The sequence below is a fragment of the Nanorana parkeri genome, unplaced genomic scaffold (genome assembly GCF_000935625.1).
Source record: "Nanorana parkeri isolate BGI_ZX_2015 unplaced genomic scaffold, ASM93562v1 scaffold3, whole genome shotgun sequence".
Classification (NCBI taxonomy): Eukaryota; Metazoa; Chordata; class Amphibia; order Anura; family Dicroglossidae; genus Nanorana; species Nanorana parkeri.
Genome location: NW_017306271.1, coordinates 5,688,242 through 5,701,486, shown reverse-complemented (window position 1 = coordinate 5,701,486; position 13,245 = coordinate 5,688,242). Strand labels below are relative to the sequence as shown.

Genomic DNA, 13,245 nt, shown 5'->3' with positions numbered 1-13,245 from the left:
CCTCCCACTTCCGGTGCTGCACACACACCCCCCCCCCCACCCACTTACTGGTCTTAATTTTTTCCTAAATGTATAGATTTGGGGCGCTGGGTCTTCCACTGTTAAGATCCAGTATCACAAAGCAGAATAGTATTTATCAGGTTCAATGGCTTTGGCCAGCCGATTGTCATGTACCAGACAGCCTCAAGAAGTCCTCTGGTTGGTATTCAAAGGTGTGAAGGAGCACAAATTCATATTCCTTGTTTTTCTGGTAGCGACAATAAAGGGGGACTTTTCTTAACGCCTGAAATGCGTTGGCTGATTTATTCTATGTCATCTCCATTATGCTTAAAAAGACCTTTTCTTTCTGATTCTAAGAATATTGGTGAAGCACTATCATTACCTTCACCTACTGATTGTTTTTTTTTTTTTTAATGGAATGAATGTCCTCACTGACCAGTAATGAGGAGCAGAGGGTGAGAGGGGATGGGCAATAGTTGAAGCTTTGACTAATAGAGCACCTTGGCTTTTGGGTTCTGGTGGTGCTCTCTGGAGCATAAACACTAGAATGACCATATACCACTGGATAAATATTGTTATGTTCTGTGGACAAGTTAACCACTTTGCAGTAAACACAAATTTGCTTTAATGTATATAATGTGTAATGTTTGCTAAATAAATTCACTGTTAAGTTATGTTTGCATTTACTCTGGACACATAACGTAACCTTAAAGCCCAAATCCAGGCACAATAACCTTACCATTGTAAAGCAGTTATACATTCCTTTGTCTCAAGAGCAACCCTCTAGCATTCAAGTTTATTTCCACATCCGGCAAGTCTGCTGGTTTACATGTTGGCATTAGTACAACTTCTGCTGTACTTCCCGGCCATTCAGATGTAAGCACTGCAGGTCTTATAGACCCCGGCACTGCAGTCATGTCTTTGCCTTCCTCTCCTCCAGGCCATTCACAAAACACATAGCCCTAGGCTTGGTTATGTGAATGGCCAGGAAAAGAGGGAGGTGAAGGCATGAGATTTGCAGTTCTTACATCCAGGTGTCCTGGATGTACAGCAGAATCTGTACTAACGCCGTACTGTACTAATCTGATGTTTTCGAGGCAAAGAAATGTATAACTGCTTTAGCCCTGGTAAGGGTATTGTGGCACGGTGTTGGGCATTAATACAGTTTCAAGACGATAACAATTATATTTAAAAAAAGCCCCATTTCCTATTCAGAGTTCTCTAACAGTCATATGAAATGTATAAACCTGTGTTGCCACTCCTCATGTGGGCTTGTCTGATTTAGGACTTCAAACTCATATGATAATGCAATAGTGGGATCAAGACCTGACAGTGTTTGGTTCCTACTGACTCTCGGTGGGGTTATCGTGCACTACAGGCAGTCCCTGAGTTACAAACATTCGGCTTACATTCCACTCCTACTTACAAACGGAGGCTATTACTGTACAGCAGGGGGTCCCAGGCTGCAGCCAAAGTGTACAGCGCAGCATTTCAGTAGTTGTAATGCTACTGTGCTTGTGCCGACGAGGAGTGCCCGCCTTTTTAGGTCTGGTTCGTAGAACTGAACGTACATTACAGGAAGTTGGCTCTTGTTAGACATGCAGACGAGGGGTGTCCGCCTCTTCTTCCGGGTCACTGTGAGGTTTTTTTTTTTACTGCTGTCTGTATCCTCATTAGAAATATTTAATCTCACTTCCTGTCCTTGAGACAACCGGAAGTGAGAGGAAATCTACCCCTAGAAAGGGAAATTCACTTCTGTAAGAGATATCATGGGGAAAAAGGTGTCTCCACTGAAGGTTTATCCTCAATCCTTGTTTCCACGACAACCCAAAATTTTCCAAATTCAATTGTCACAGGGACAGAAAGTGAGGTGAAATCTTCTGAACATGGGGACACAAAGCAAAACAATCGTTCCCTATGCTATCCAAAATTAAAAACAATTTTTTTGGCTGGAGTTACACCTAAAAAATGTACCTGTCCCAACTTGCACACAAATTCAACATGAGAACAAACCTACAGAACCTATCTTGTTCGTAACCCGGGGACTGCCTGAACTGAGAAAGTATGGGAGCTGCCAGTACTGACTTTCTTTTGTTAGTGTAGGCTCTGGAGATATTCTGATTGTAGCAGAAACATTAATACATATGGGGCCAGCAACATCACATTTAAAAGTCAACATTTCTCTGATTTTGTGCCACTCACACAAACCTTGGTAGCATCATTGTGGTCAATAATTTATTTCCTAGTTGATCCACTTGGAACATATCAATGTTTTTTATCGTTGTCCAAAATAAACTGGCTGACCACAAGGTAAACAAGGGAAGACTCTGAAACGTAGCTGAAGTTTGGACTGCAGAAACACACAAGCTATGTAATCCAGACTGGTAAAGGGTGTCACTGTTGACTACAGAAAGAATAGCTGCCATTTTATATAGTGACACAATTCTGAAAAGTGTGGCAAAGCAAACCTGTCCCTTCACTGACTCCCCACAACAAATTATCATTTTTTTTTGTTTGGCTTTAAAAATGGTGCCTGCACCACTTCCTGGTTATAACAAGGGAACTGAAGAATGTCCTCCGGGGATCTGACAATTTACTGGTGGAAATCTTTCTATTTATTATTATGGCCTGGCATTTCATCAGGGGATGAAGTGGAGGCAGTCCTCTGGACTGGTTTTACCAAAAGTAAGAGTTTTGGAAGCGCCCAGTGAAGCCTGCGGTAACGGTTTGTGAAGTTGTAGGTTCCTGTTGGCACTTGGCAGGGCCTATTTGTTATTTTTAAGGTTAGCTGCCAGGATTCAGGGAGGTTACAGGTATACTCTAAAACTATCGGGGTTATTCACAAAAGGGTGAAGAGTTTGGAGAAGGCAGGAGAAGTGAACATTCTAGGACAACATAGTTGTACTGGAAAGTGAGGTGAAATGGAGAATTTTTCCAAGTCAGCTATTTTGGCTTAGATTGTTCACTTCTCCTGCCTTCTCCATACTCTTCACCCTTTTGCGAATAACCCTGTATGATATAAGACATGTGATGTGGTGAGAAGACGTTGCTTTATTAGTAACGGGGGTTTAATTGGCAGTCCTTTTTCCAATATGACAATTCTGAAAAGTGTATGATTTCCTGGAAGCACTTACTCGGGAAGCATCTGGGGGAAAAAAGTCAGAGGTTAAATTGTATATAATCCCAAAATCTTTTTTTCAGTATCTCTGAAATCATGCCTCACAGTTTTTTCTTATGCAATTTCTTTGGGCGATCTGTTGCAAAGTCTTATTACCTGGAGATCCTGCCAGTAACATCACTTCCTGCTACAGGCTGATAATGCTTTGCAATTAGTAGCAGTGTTGTCAGCCTGCCACATGCACTTCAGTTGGCCATTGGGCTGCCTATCAGAACCAGAACTCAGCGGGCAATTGAGGGAGCCTGTATGGCTGGCTGACAATGCTGCTGCTAATCATAAGGCACCGCCTTACCAGCATCAGCTTGAAAGTTTGAAAGAAGTGCTGCTACCAGCAAGAATTCCAGGTCAGAAACTTTGCAAGAGATTCACAAAAAAATATTATCATTAAGTGTAACTCCAGCCAAAACCTTCTTTTTCCCACATTTAGCCACAAAGAATTAGGTTCCCTACTGAAAAATCGCACTTGCTATTCACAGTTTTTATACTTTTTTTTTTTTAGAATCGCTTTTTTTATATAAAATTACAAGCCCTGATGAAGGGAACACATGATCCCCAAAATCCACCGGCACCTTACTATTTTATGAAAAATAATTGTATTCATTTGCTTATGATCACCCGTTATTATTTATATGATAGAGAGATTTTTCTTCCTCTTTTAGGTTTGTATTGTTATCTGGGTGTGCAAATGGAAACATTTTCCAGTGACCACTTTATAAGAGTGTATGGGAACCTCCCCTAAATAGGGATAAACACAGTACTAGAAACCTTACATAGGTTCTAACTCTCCCACCCCATTACAACTGGGATGAATAAGAGGACATCCCCCGCAATAAAAAATATGACTGAGCTTGCAATCCTTCATCTAAAATATATAAAGAAAGCAAAAGTTTGGCTGGGGTTCTGCTATTTCATTTTGAATGTTAATTTCTGTGTAATATGTTCTAACATTAAGTGAAATTTTCTTTTCTTTCTCTTTTTAGGGTGTTAGTGTATGCCTCCTTTAGTTTATTCAATCTGCCACTTGCTGATGTTGTGGATGCTGATTTGGCTAAGTACAAGCGCAAGTAAGTGATACACATGGCATGACATTTTATATGTAAACATCAATATATGGGGCTGGAGTCCTTTATCGGTGATAGAGTAAATGAGGGCATAAGTAAACTCATTTACTGTCATTACCTGCTCTAGATTTATGATATAAATGGTTACTGTGCTGTTTATGTAGATAACAATACACTCATTAATGTTAAGGACCTATTTCAAAGTATTAGGTTAGTCTAAGATGTGCAATAAAACATAAGGTATAGACTAAGCAATGGAACCATAAACTAATAATGTATGTAAACTAACTCTCTAACACATACTGTATACCTGTTCACACTGATGTTCCTAATGTAGACATATCTTCTCATACTGTAATTGCTCTACCTATATACATTGTATAAAAAATATGGACAGACCCATTATACTTAAAGTGGACCTTTACCCCCTTTCACTAAAAAGCACATCAGTATACAGCTCTGCATGCTGATATGAAATCATCTTACACTCATTAGTTAAACAGACATATTTTGATTTTACTTACAATTATTGTTTTTCTACTTCCTGGTCATCTTAGGCATTAGTGTAGCCCATCCCTAAGGCCTTGTTCACACCAAACGCGTTCCAGGAGCAGAGCAAGTTACAGACCGGATGAAAACTGCGTCCAATGCATTCCAATGGTATTTTGGGCTCTAGTTCACACCGCAGCGTTCAGTTCCAGAGCATGTAAAAAAACTGCAGCAAGCCCTATTGTACCTGATCTCGAACGCATGCAAACGCATCAAAAATGCATGAAAACACACTGGAACGCACTAAAAGGCCATTCTAAGCTAAACCAAAAACGGCCCTGAACGCATCAAAAACGCAGCAAAAAACGTGGCACAACCCACTGCACTGCGTGTGCAGAAACTCATGCAGATCTGGTCTGCATTTGGTGTGAACAAGCCCTAAGAGATGCATCTTGGCAAGATTACATCATAGTGAATTGTTGGGAAATCTCATCTGTAAACTGTAAAATCTCATGTGATCTCAGGGAAAGGCATTTTCCCCCCTGAGATGATGTGCATGGTCACATGTCCTAGTCACATGTGCCAGCGTTCCAGGAAGTAAAGGGAGATGGATTAATCTACCCTTAGTAAAAATGGCCACTGTGAGATGGAAAAAAAAAGGAAAGGAAAAATAAGGTATGTAAAGAATAAAAAGCCTGCAGTATCTGTTTGCAGATTGTCGTTACTAAACATTTCTAAATGTGCCTTTGTTGTCATTTTAAAGATAAGGGTGAGGTTCCTCTTTAAAAGAGAACTGTGGGGTAACCTTTTTAACCGGGAGGAGGTTAGTATATGTCCTCCCGTGACCCAAAGCTCAGTCACCACTCTTTGCACGGAGAGGATCAGGAAGTCAGCGAGCGACGGTATATGTTCACTCACTTCCCGATCAATAAAGCCGACCTGTGACAGCTTCAATGTCACACGTCGGCTCGAACTATGAGGATAAGTGTAAATCACTCACCTCATAATTCTCCTTTTAACCCCTTCGCGACTGACGACGTGCAGTGTACGTCGCCAGCATCAGGGGTTTTTAAACAGACTCCCTGTGGCTTTTGCCGCCGGGACTCTGTTTAAACTTGTAAAGTTGACTGTCAGCTTTACAATAGAAGATATTCTGGCGACTCAGATGTCGTCAGATTCCTTCTAGAGTCCCGTGAATGGGCCGCCCGACACCCCCGCCGCGCTTCCCGGGCTCCGTTGCCCCTCCTACGGGCCCGGGACCGGGTTCTCTGGTGTCGGCGGGGAGCTGGGGAGGAGATGGATGAACATCTGTTCGTCTATCCCCTCCCCGTTCTATGGGACCGGGAGCGATGCAGATTACATCACTTCCGGTCCCACAGCTGTCAGTGCTGGGCTCCTGAAGCCCAGCTATAAGCTATTGAAGTGCGATCTGCACTTCAATAGCTTTTTTGGAGTGTACAGGTGACACTGGGGGTCTTTTGGACCCCCAGCATCACCTTAAAAAGTACTCGTCACCACCATCTGCTATCACATGGGGGGGGCTTGTAAGCCCCCCTATGTGATAGCAATCAAAGTAAAGTAAAAAAATAACAGTTTTTAAAATAAATAAGATACATCTAAAAATACACAACACAAAATAAAACACGCGTAATTGTGTTTTGGGGCATTTAAATGCATTTTTTACTAAATTTGGGGGTTTGATAAGAAGTTGCACTAATTTTGTGCAACTTAAAAATTTGCAACTGCCACCATTTCATTCTATGGGGTCTTGGCTTTCAGAAAATATATAATGTTTGGGGGTTTGTAGTAATTTTCAGGCCTAAAATGTGAAAAAGAACAAAAAGGCCTCAGTCATGAAGGGGTTAACTGACTTTTATATATGAAATTGTATTGAATGCCAAGATTGGAAAAACAAAGTAGGACAATATTCAATAATACATACACACAGTGTATAATTTAGACACATTTTTGTTTCTAAACAAAGATTTCAGTGTCTGGCAATAAACAAACTCTTCCTTCCCTTTTCTTAGTGCAAAAGAAGAAGGATGAGTGCCTGTTGCGCAGAAGTATTTTAACAAACATTTCTTATGGTCTGTCATTCATTTTACTACCCCTCAGGCAGGGGCTGACTGGCAACTTTTAGCCCAGGGGGCAAGTACAACCCAGAGGCCCATGGTGCAGCAACTTGACCCCCCCTCCCGCTTTGCCCCTTCCCCCGCCTTCTCCCCGCCCGTCTTATTCCTATCCATCACTGTGTCAGGAATTAGATTGGTGTAGAATTTGGCCATATCTGTTCACCCCGAGACAGGCTTCTGACCATTGGCTCATCTGATTCGGCTGTTTCTGGCTGGATCTAGTGACACGCCTTTGACAATCTTTAGAAACTGCCTGCCTGGACTCATTGGAAGAAATGGTGATCTGGCAGGTGTGAACATTTATGTCCAGTCAGTACTGTTGTTTATGTCAATTAGCCGGTGCCAGAGTAGTCTGCGTTGCATCTCCCTTACCCAAAATAAACATACTTGCCAGCCAGATGCCTGACATTGGTGAGATCCTTCTGGCATATCTGACCTCCTTGTATCTGGAGCAGATCTGCAAACGCAGTGCATTTTTGCTGCAATTTTACTGCAGACCACTGCAGTCCAGTGTGTTTGCATGCACTTTTGATGCATTCCAGTGCATTCCAGACCAGAGAAAATGAGACAAGCAGTATTTTTTTTTTTTGGCTGGACCGGTACGGACTGCGCTGGTGTGAACAGAGCCCAGAAATACCATAGGGATACATTTGGATGCTTTTTTGGTCCAGGAACAAATCTTTCTGGTGTGGACATGATACGGAAATGTGTGGATAAGCCCCAAGGGGTAAGTGTGCCATAACGTTTAAAAGCTCAAAGTTTAAAGGAGAAGTGTGGGGAGAATCAAACATACTTCCCCCCGCAGCTTTGACCCGCTATGGGACACTGCTCTATACCGAGAGCGGATCGATCATGAAACCGCAGATCGATCAGCTCTTGATCTCTACTCCCTGCAGAGAGCAGTGACTGTCAGTCACCACTTCCTGCAGATATTGCCCCCTACCCTCTCTGTTCCTCCCGCTCTTACTGGACGGACAGGCAGGAGAGGAGGTGTGCATGGCTAGTTCTGGCTCTTGAGAGGCAGAGCCAGGTGTCAATCAGGCAGCTGGTGTGAATCCCAAAATTTTGTTGCGATCCTTCCTGGCTGCAGCTCCGCACTGTCAGCAGATAGCTGCCATTAGCCCACTCCCTTCTGACTTTTGGTCACCGGAGTACATAAGGTACTCTTGTGACCCAATAGGAGAAGTAAAGTTAGATAAAAGGTTTATCTTTAGTTCACTTTTAATTAATTGTTTTGCTTGTTCATATTTGCAGGGCGTGATCACCCCACAAAACTATTATACATCTGAATGATAATTACCTTTCTTTATTATATTTGTATATTACTAGAGCTGTTTCCATATCTTGCTGCACAATCCATTGTTTTTGTCTTGAGGCCTGTCACATATTCATGATGACCTACTTTATATTAATAGATCAGCTTCCCTAATATTCTTGTTTTTCTTTTATCACCTTTTTTTAGATACAAGATGAAATGTTTAAAGTCTAGTACATGTTTATAAAACTATATTAACCCCTTCATGACTGAGGCCTTTTTTTTCTTCATTATATATTTTCTGAAAGCCAAGACCCTATAGAATGAAATGGCAGCAGTTGCAAATTTTTAAGTTGCACGATATTAGCGCAACTTCTTATCAAACCCCCAAATTTAGTGAAAAATGTAAATGCCCCAAAACACAATAAGATACCCATTTTCTTTATACAATATAAAAGATGAGGTTACAATGAGTAAATAGATACCCAGCATGCCCAGGTTAAAAATTGTGTGCGTCCGTGAAACTGCAACAATTTTCAGTACCCCAAAAAGTCCATAGACTATGCTTTAAAAGCCCCCACAGGCCATCAATTTAGAGATACGTGTAAATATTGGCCTTAGAATTGTTGCTCTCACTCCAGCATGCGCGGCAAAATACCCAACATGTGTAGCGCGATCATGGTTTTCATACGTAGGCACACCCGATGTGTGTTTACGTGAAGATGTGGGGGCGTGAGACTTTAAAACATTTTTTTTAATTATTTTCGCATACAAGCTCCCCATGTGATAACATAGTGGTGGTGAAAAGTCCTCTTTAAGGTGATACTGAGGGCAGGGCCGTATTTACTCTCCATGCCGCCCCAAGGCCAGGTTCCACAATCGGCTGCACACTACGGGCCGCCGCGGGGACACCTTACACCGGCGCCCGCAACTTCCCCACAAGGTCACCGCTGCCGCCCCTCTGCGCTCTGACGCCCCTCTGCTCTCTGCTGCCCCGAGGCCAGGCCTCGGTGGCCTTGTGGGAAATCCGGGCATGACTGAGGGTCCAAAAGACCGCTAGTATCACCTTTACACTTTAAATAAGCTATTGAAGTGCAGATCACACTTCAATAGCTTACAGCTGGGCTTCAGAAACCCAGCAATGACAGCTATGGGACCGGACGTGGTATAATCTGCATCGCTCCCGGTCCCATAGTACGGGAAGGAGATCCTCCCCCGCTTCCTCCTGACACCAGAGAAGCCGGTCCTGGGCCTGTAGGAGGGGCAGCGGAGCCCGGGAAACACAACATGGGGGGCGTTTACCGGCACGTAGAAGCGATCTGGCTGCAGCTTTGCCTCCAGAATCGCTTCTACTGTAAAGCTAACAGACGGCTTTACAAGTGCAAACAGAGTTTGCCGGGAGTCTGTTTAAATGGGCCCAATGCCAGTGACGTACACTGTACGTCACTGGCATGAAGGAGTTAAACAACCATTTATTTTCATAATTTTTTATTTTATTTTCTAGCTGCAATAAAGAGATTGTACCTAAGTGGACAATCTCATAAGCTTCATAAGAATTGCACATACGCATTGGGTGTCTATATAATATATAAATTTAGTTCTATCAAAGTAATAAAGGGACTCCAGCCTAAAGCTTATAAACACCATAATATCATGCTGTAACATGACCTAATCCAATAAAGGATTTGAAGTGAATTATAATAAAATACAAGTTTCCTGGAAAGACTGTTCCAGTCTGTAAATTCTTTATAACATCTGTTTATTACTAACATGACATACATCATATCTATGAATGTGATCTGTGCGTTTGATTATTGTGTTTTGGGACACTTGGTGCAACCTCACAATGACTGTAAAGACAGAACATTTAGAAATGTCTGGCCAGTTATCATTTAATTTCTCATTGGGTATGCTATTGTTGAACAGCCTTTACTCGTAATAAATCAACATAGTATAAGCAGATGCATAATTAGAACACATAAGACCTACATAAGACCCCAGTTGCATTGTTCCAATAGGTGCCCCATTACATGTTAGATGTTTAAGAATCATTTTAGGAGTATTATTTTAATATAACAATAAAAAAATTAAATAGTAAAGGTTATTCATGTAAGACGCTAATTTACAGTTGTGTCCACCTTCAATTAATTTTCACTGTTTTGTAAAAATAAATCATTTAAAATGTACACATTTTGTTACTTTTATAAGCTTTCTTATTTTTTTTTTATTTGGTTGTTGTAAAATGTAAAATTATGTTGCGTTTACGTGTGCTAATAACAGTTTTTCTTTATATTTATGACATTTATGTAGCTGTCGTGTCATAAAAAATCAACAGTACAATCCTTCAACTCTATAGCACTTACACTTTAAGAAAAAGATATAGTTGGGAGGGGGGAGTCTCTTGCACAATTTTACATATGTAATATTCATGTAAAACATGTCAAAATTGGTTCAGTCATCAGGTACAAAATGGGAGGTAATGTCTGGCAGTAAATCTATTCTTAGATAGTTGCATGAGGTTACATTGTATTCTCCGTATGTCTCCTAAGAGTGAAAGTTAAACATGACTGTCTTTTCATACAAACAACGAAACTTCCCTTTAGCAATGTAGTATAAGCAAACCGATAGCAGAGCAGGACATAGGAAGTAATTTTTAGGGCCCTGAACAATCGTCTACTTCGTAAGTTCTCAATATACAGTTAATATTTAAATTAACATTTGGCATCTTTATGATTAATGCAATAAGCTTTTTCATCTTTTCATCTACATTTTCAGCTCTGCTTTGTAGTTTAAAACTGCCAGCTTGGTCATCGTTGGTCCAAAGTTCTTTCAAAATGTTATCTCCAGTTCTGCTTGACAGATGTTTCTTGTGTAAATGGTTCTCTACCTCCTTATGCTTCATTCAGTAAATCATTAAAAAGAACTTTCTTGGGGAAAAAAAAAACTGATTTAAAAACAATCATTAAAGGAACAAGATGGATTGCATATTATACAGTATTTACTCCCTATAAAATAAAATATTCAGAAGATACTAAGAGTGAAACAGTTGTTGTCGGTCAAAGCCATCTAAAATGGCTTAATAAAGTCTTGATATTAATACATGGACCCTTTTTTGATAAAGCTCTGGTATATTTTTTTTAAAGAGATCTTCCACTTTACTTCCACAAATAGATCAGGTGATACAGCATTCATTTATCTGTCTATCGTAACTGATATCTGCTTGCTATGAGTTACTGATTTTTATATTATAATAAATATATATACATACATAAAATATATATATTTATATATGTATGATTCATCTTATCAGTGCTTTATCCCATCAGTACATTTGTATAAGATAATTATAATAACCATAATAGCAGGAAAGGGTTGCACCATTCCTTATAAAGTATATAAGTGGGGCCTAGCAGTCTAAAACATGGGTTGACTTTTAAAATTGTAAACTTTAATCACATATTGTTTTTTCTTCATTTTGTAATTACATCATAATGCTTGCTCCACCAATATATTCTTATTTACTGTTCAGAATGTGACCACATGTAGACTCCTCCACTGAATAATTTGAGTAGAATTAAGGCCGTGACACACAGCAGGCGAAGCAGCGCAGAGCGGTGGCGCGCTGCCTTTGCGAGCAGTGTGTCATGTCATTTGCTCCTGGGCACCTCAGCCAGCGAGAGCTGGCGGAGCTGAGCGTGCCGAAATGAACAATTTCAACTTCAGCCAATCGGGATGCGACGTCTGGCCGGTTGTTAAGCACGAGCCGATTGGCTGAAGGTGCAGTCAATCATCTGACTGCACTCAGCTCACACACAGCACGCAAAGCTCCGTGCCGGACAGCTTTGCTTCGCTCTGCGCGGCTTTGTGTGCAGTGTGTCACGGCCTTAATTCAAACTATCCAGATAATTATTGTAGCTACACTCCCTCATTTCTCCACCCAGCGGGCTTTTGTTAGGATTATAATGGAGTCAATAATTTTTCTAAGCTAATTTCACATGTGGCAATTATTGATAATTTTCTATCTTTATTTTAAACAATTTCTTTGCAATGAATCAAGAACAAAACTATTGGGTGCTTTTGGAAAGTTCCTGTTGTTTTAGAGAATGGCATCATTGGCATCATTGTTCGAGTGTCCTGATACCATATTCATTTATGTATATTGAATTAATATATATTATATTCATTAGGTATTTGTGTAATTCTGGTTGAATAAACCTGTTGATAAAGGCACAAACTTATCCAAGAACCAATCAGTTACCTCCATTTGACTTTTGTCCTTAAAGGAGAACTATGGGGTTAAGTCTTTTCCCCATAGTTCTCCTTAGGGTAACGGGAGGACACAAACTAGCGTCCTCCCGTCACCCCAGGCTCAGTACTGAGACGCCGCAGTATACCGCGAGCTGCTGCTCGCGGTATACTGAGACGCCGCAGCTGAAGCGGATCCCGACAATTGTGACGGGATCTGCCCAGCTGCGTGACTGACAGCTGGCTCTGTCCTATCTAGAGGCAGAGCCAGCTGTATCCGCCCCCTCCCCCGTCCGGGGAGGGGGGAATCCATCCCCTCCCCTGTCACAGCAGAGAGCCGTGACAGAATCGAGAGGTGAGCGAACGCCGGTATGTGTTCGCTCACCTCCCGATCTACTGAGCCGACCTGTGACATTCTCATTGTCACAGGTCGGCTAGAACTATGAGGTGAGTGAAAAGCACTCACCTCATAGTTCTCCTTTTAAAGAGATTAGATCAATGCAGTCAAGTTTCCTACTGATGGAACTGAAGTGTAATTTTGAATTATATCACACATCCATATTGCATCTTCATATTTTGCAACAGTGTACAATAGACATGTGCGATTTTGTTTCCGAAAGATTCATTATTCGGATGAATTTTTGTTACTCGGAGATTCGGATGTATCCGAATCTCTGAATGACGAATGAAAACGAATCCGAATTTCCAAAAACACTAATTTCGGACGAAATGTGTTAGCAGTAACAATGTGTATAGACGAAATGTGTTAGCAGTAGTCTGTGCGAATTTACGTTTGTAGACAAATTTTCGTTGCAGCAAAGTGACAGACAAAAAGAAAAGATTCTTTTTTTTTTTTTTTTTTTCAAGTCGGCCGAAGAGAAA

The 13,245-nt window shown here is 41.1% G+C and overlaps 1 protein-coding gene across 2 annotated transcripts in view; it reads left to right on the top strand.

The window, feature by feature from the left end:
• Nucleotides 1-13,245, top strand: part of LOC108797694 (transmembrane protein 180-like) — a 41,737-nt gene that overhangs the window by 13,455 nt on the left and 15,037 nt on the right. For both annotated transcript variants that reach the window (XM_018569446.1, XM_018569377.1), the window contains exon 5: nt 4,159-4,242. In XM_018569446.1, the coding sequence (XP_018424948.1) occupies nt 4,159-4,242 (84 nt within the window). The remainder of the gene's footprint in view (nt 1-4,158; nt 4,243-13,245) is intronic.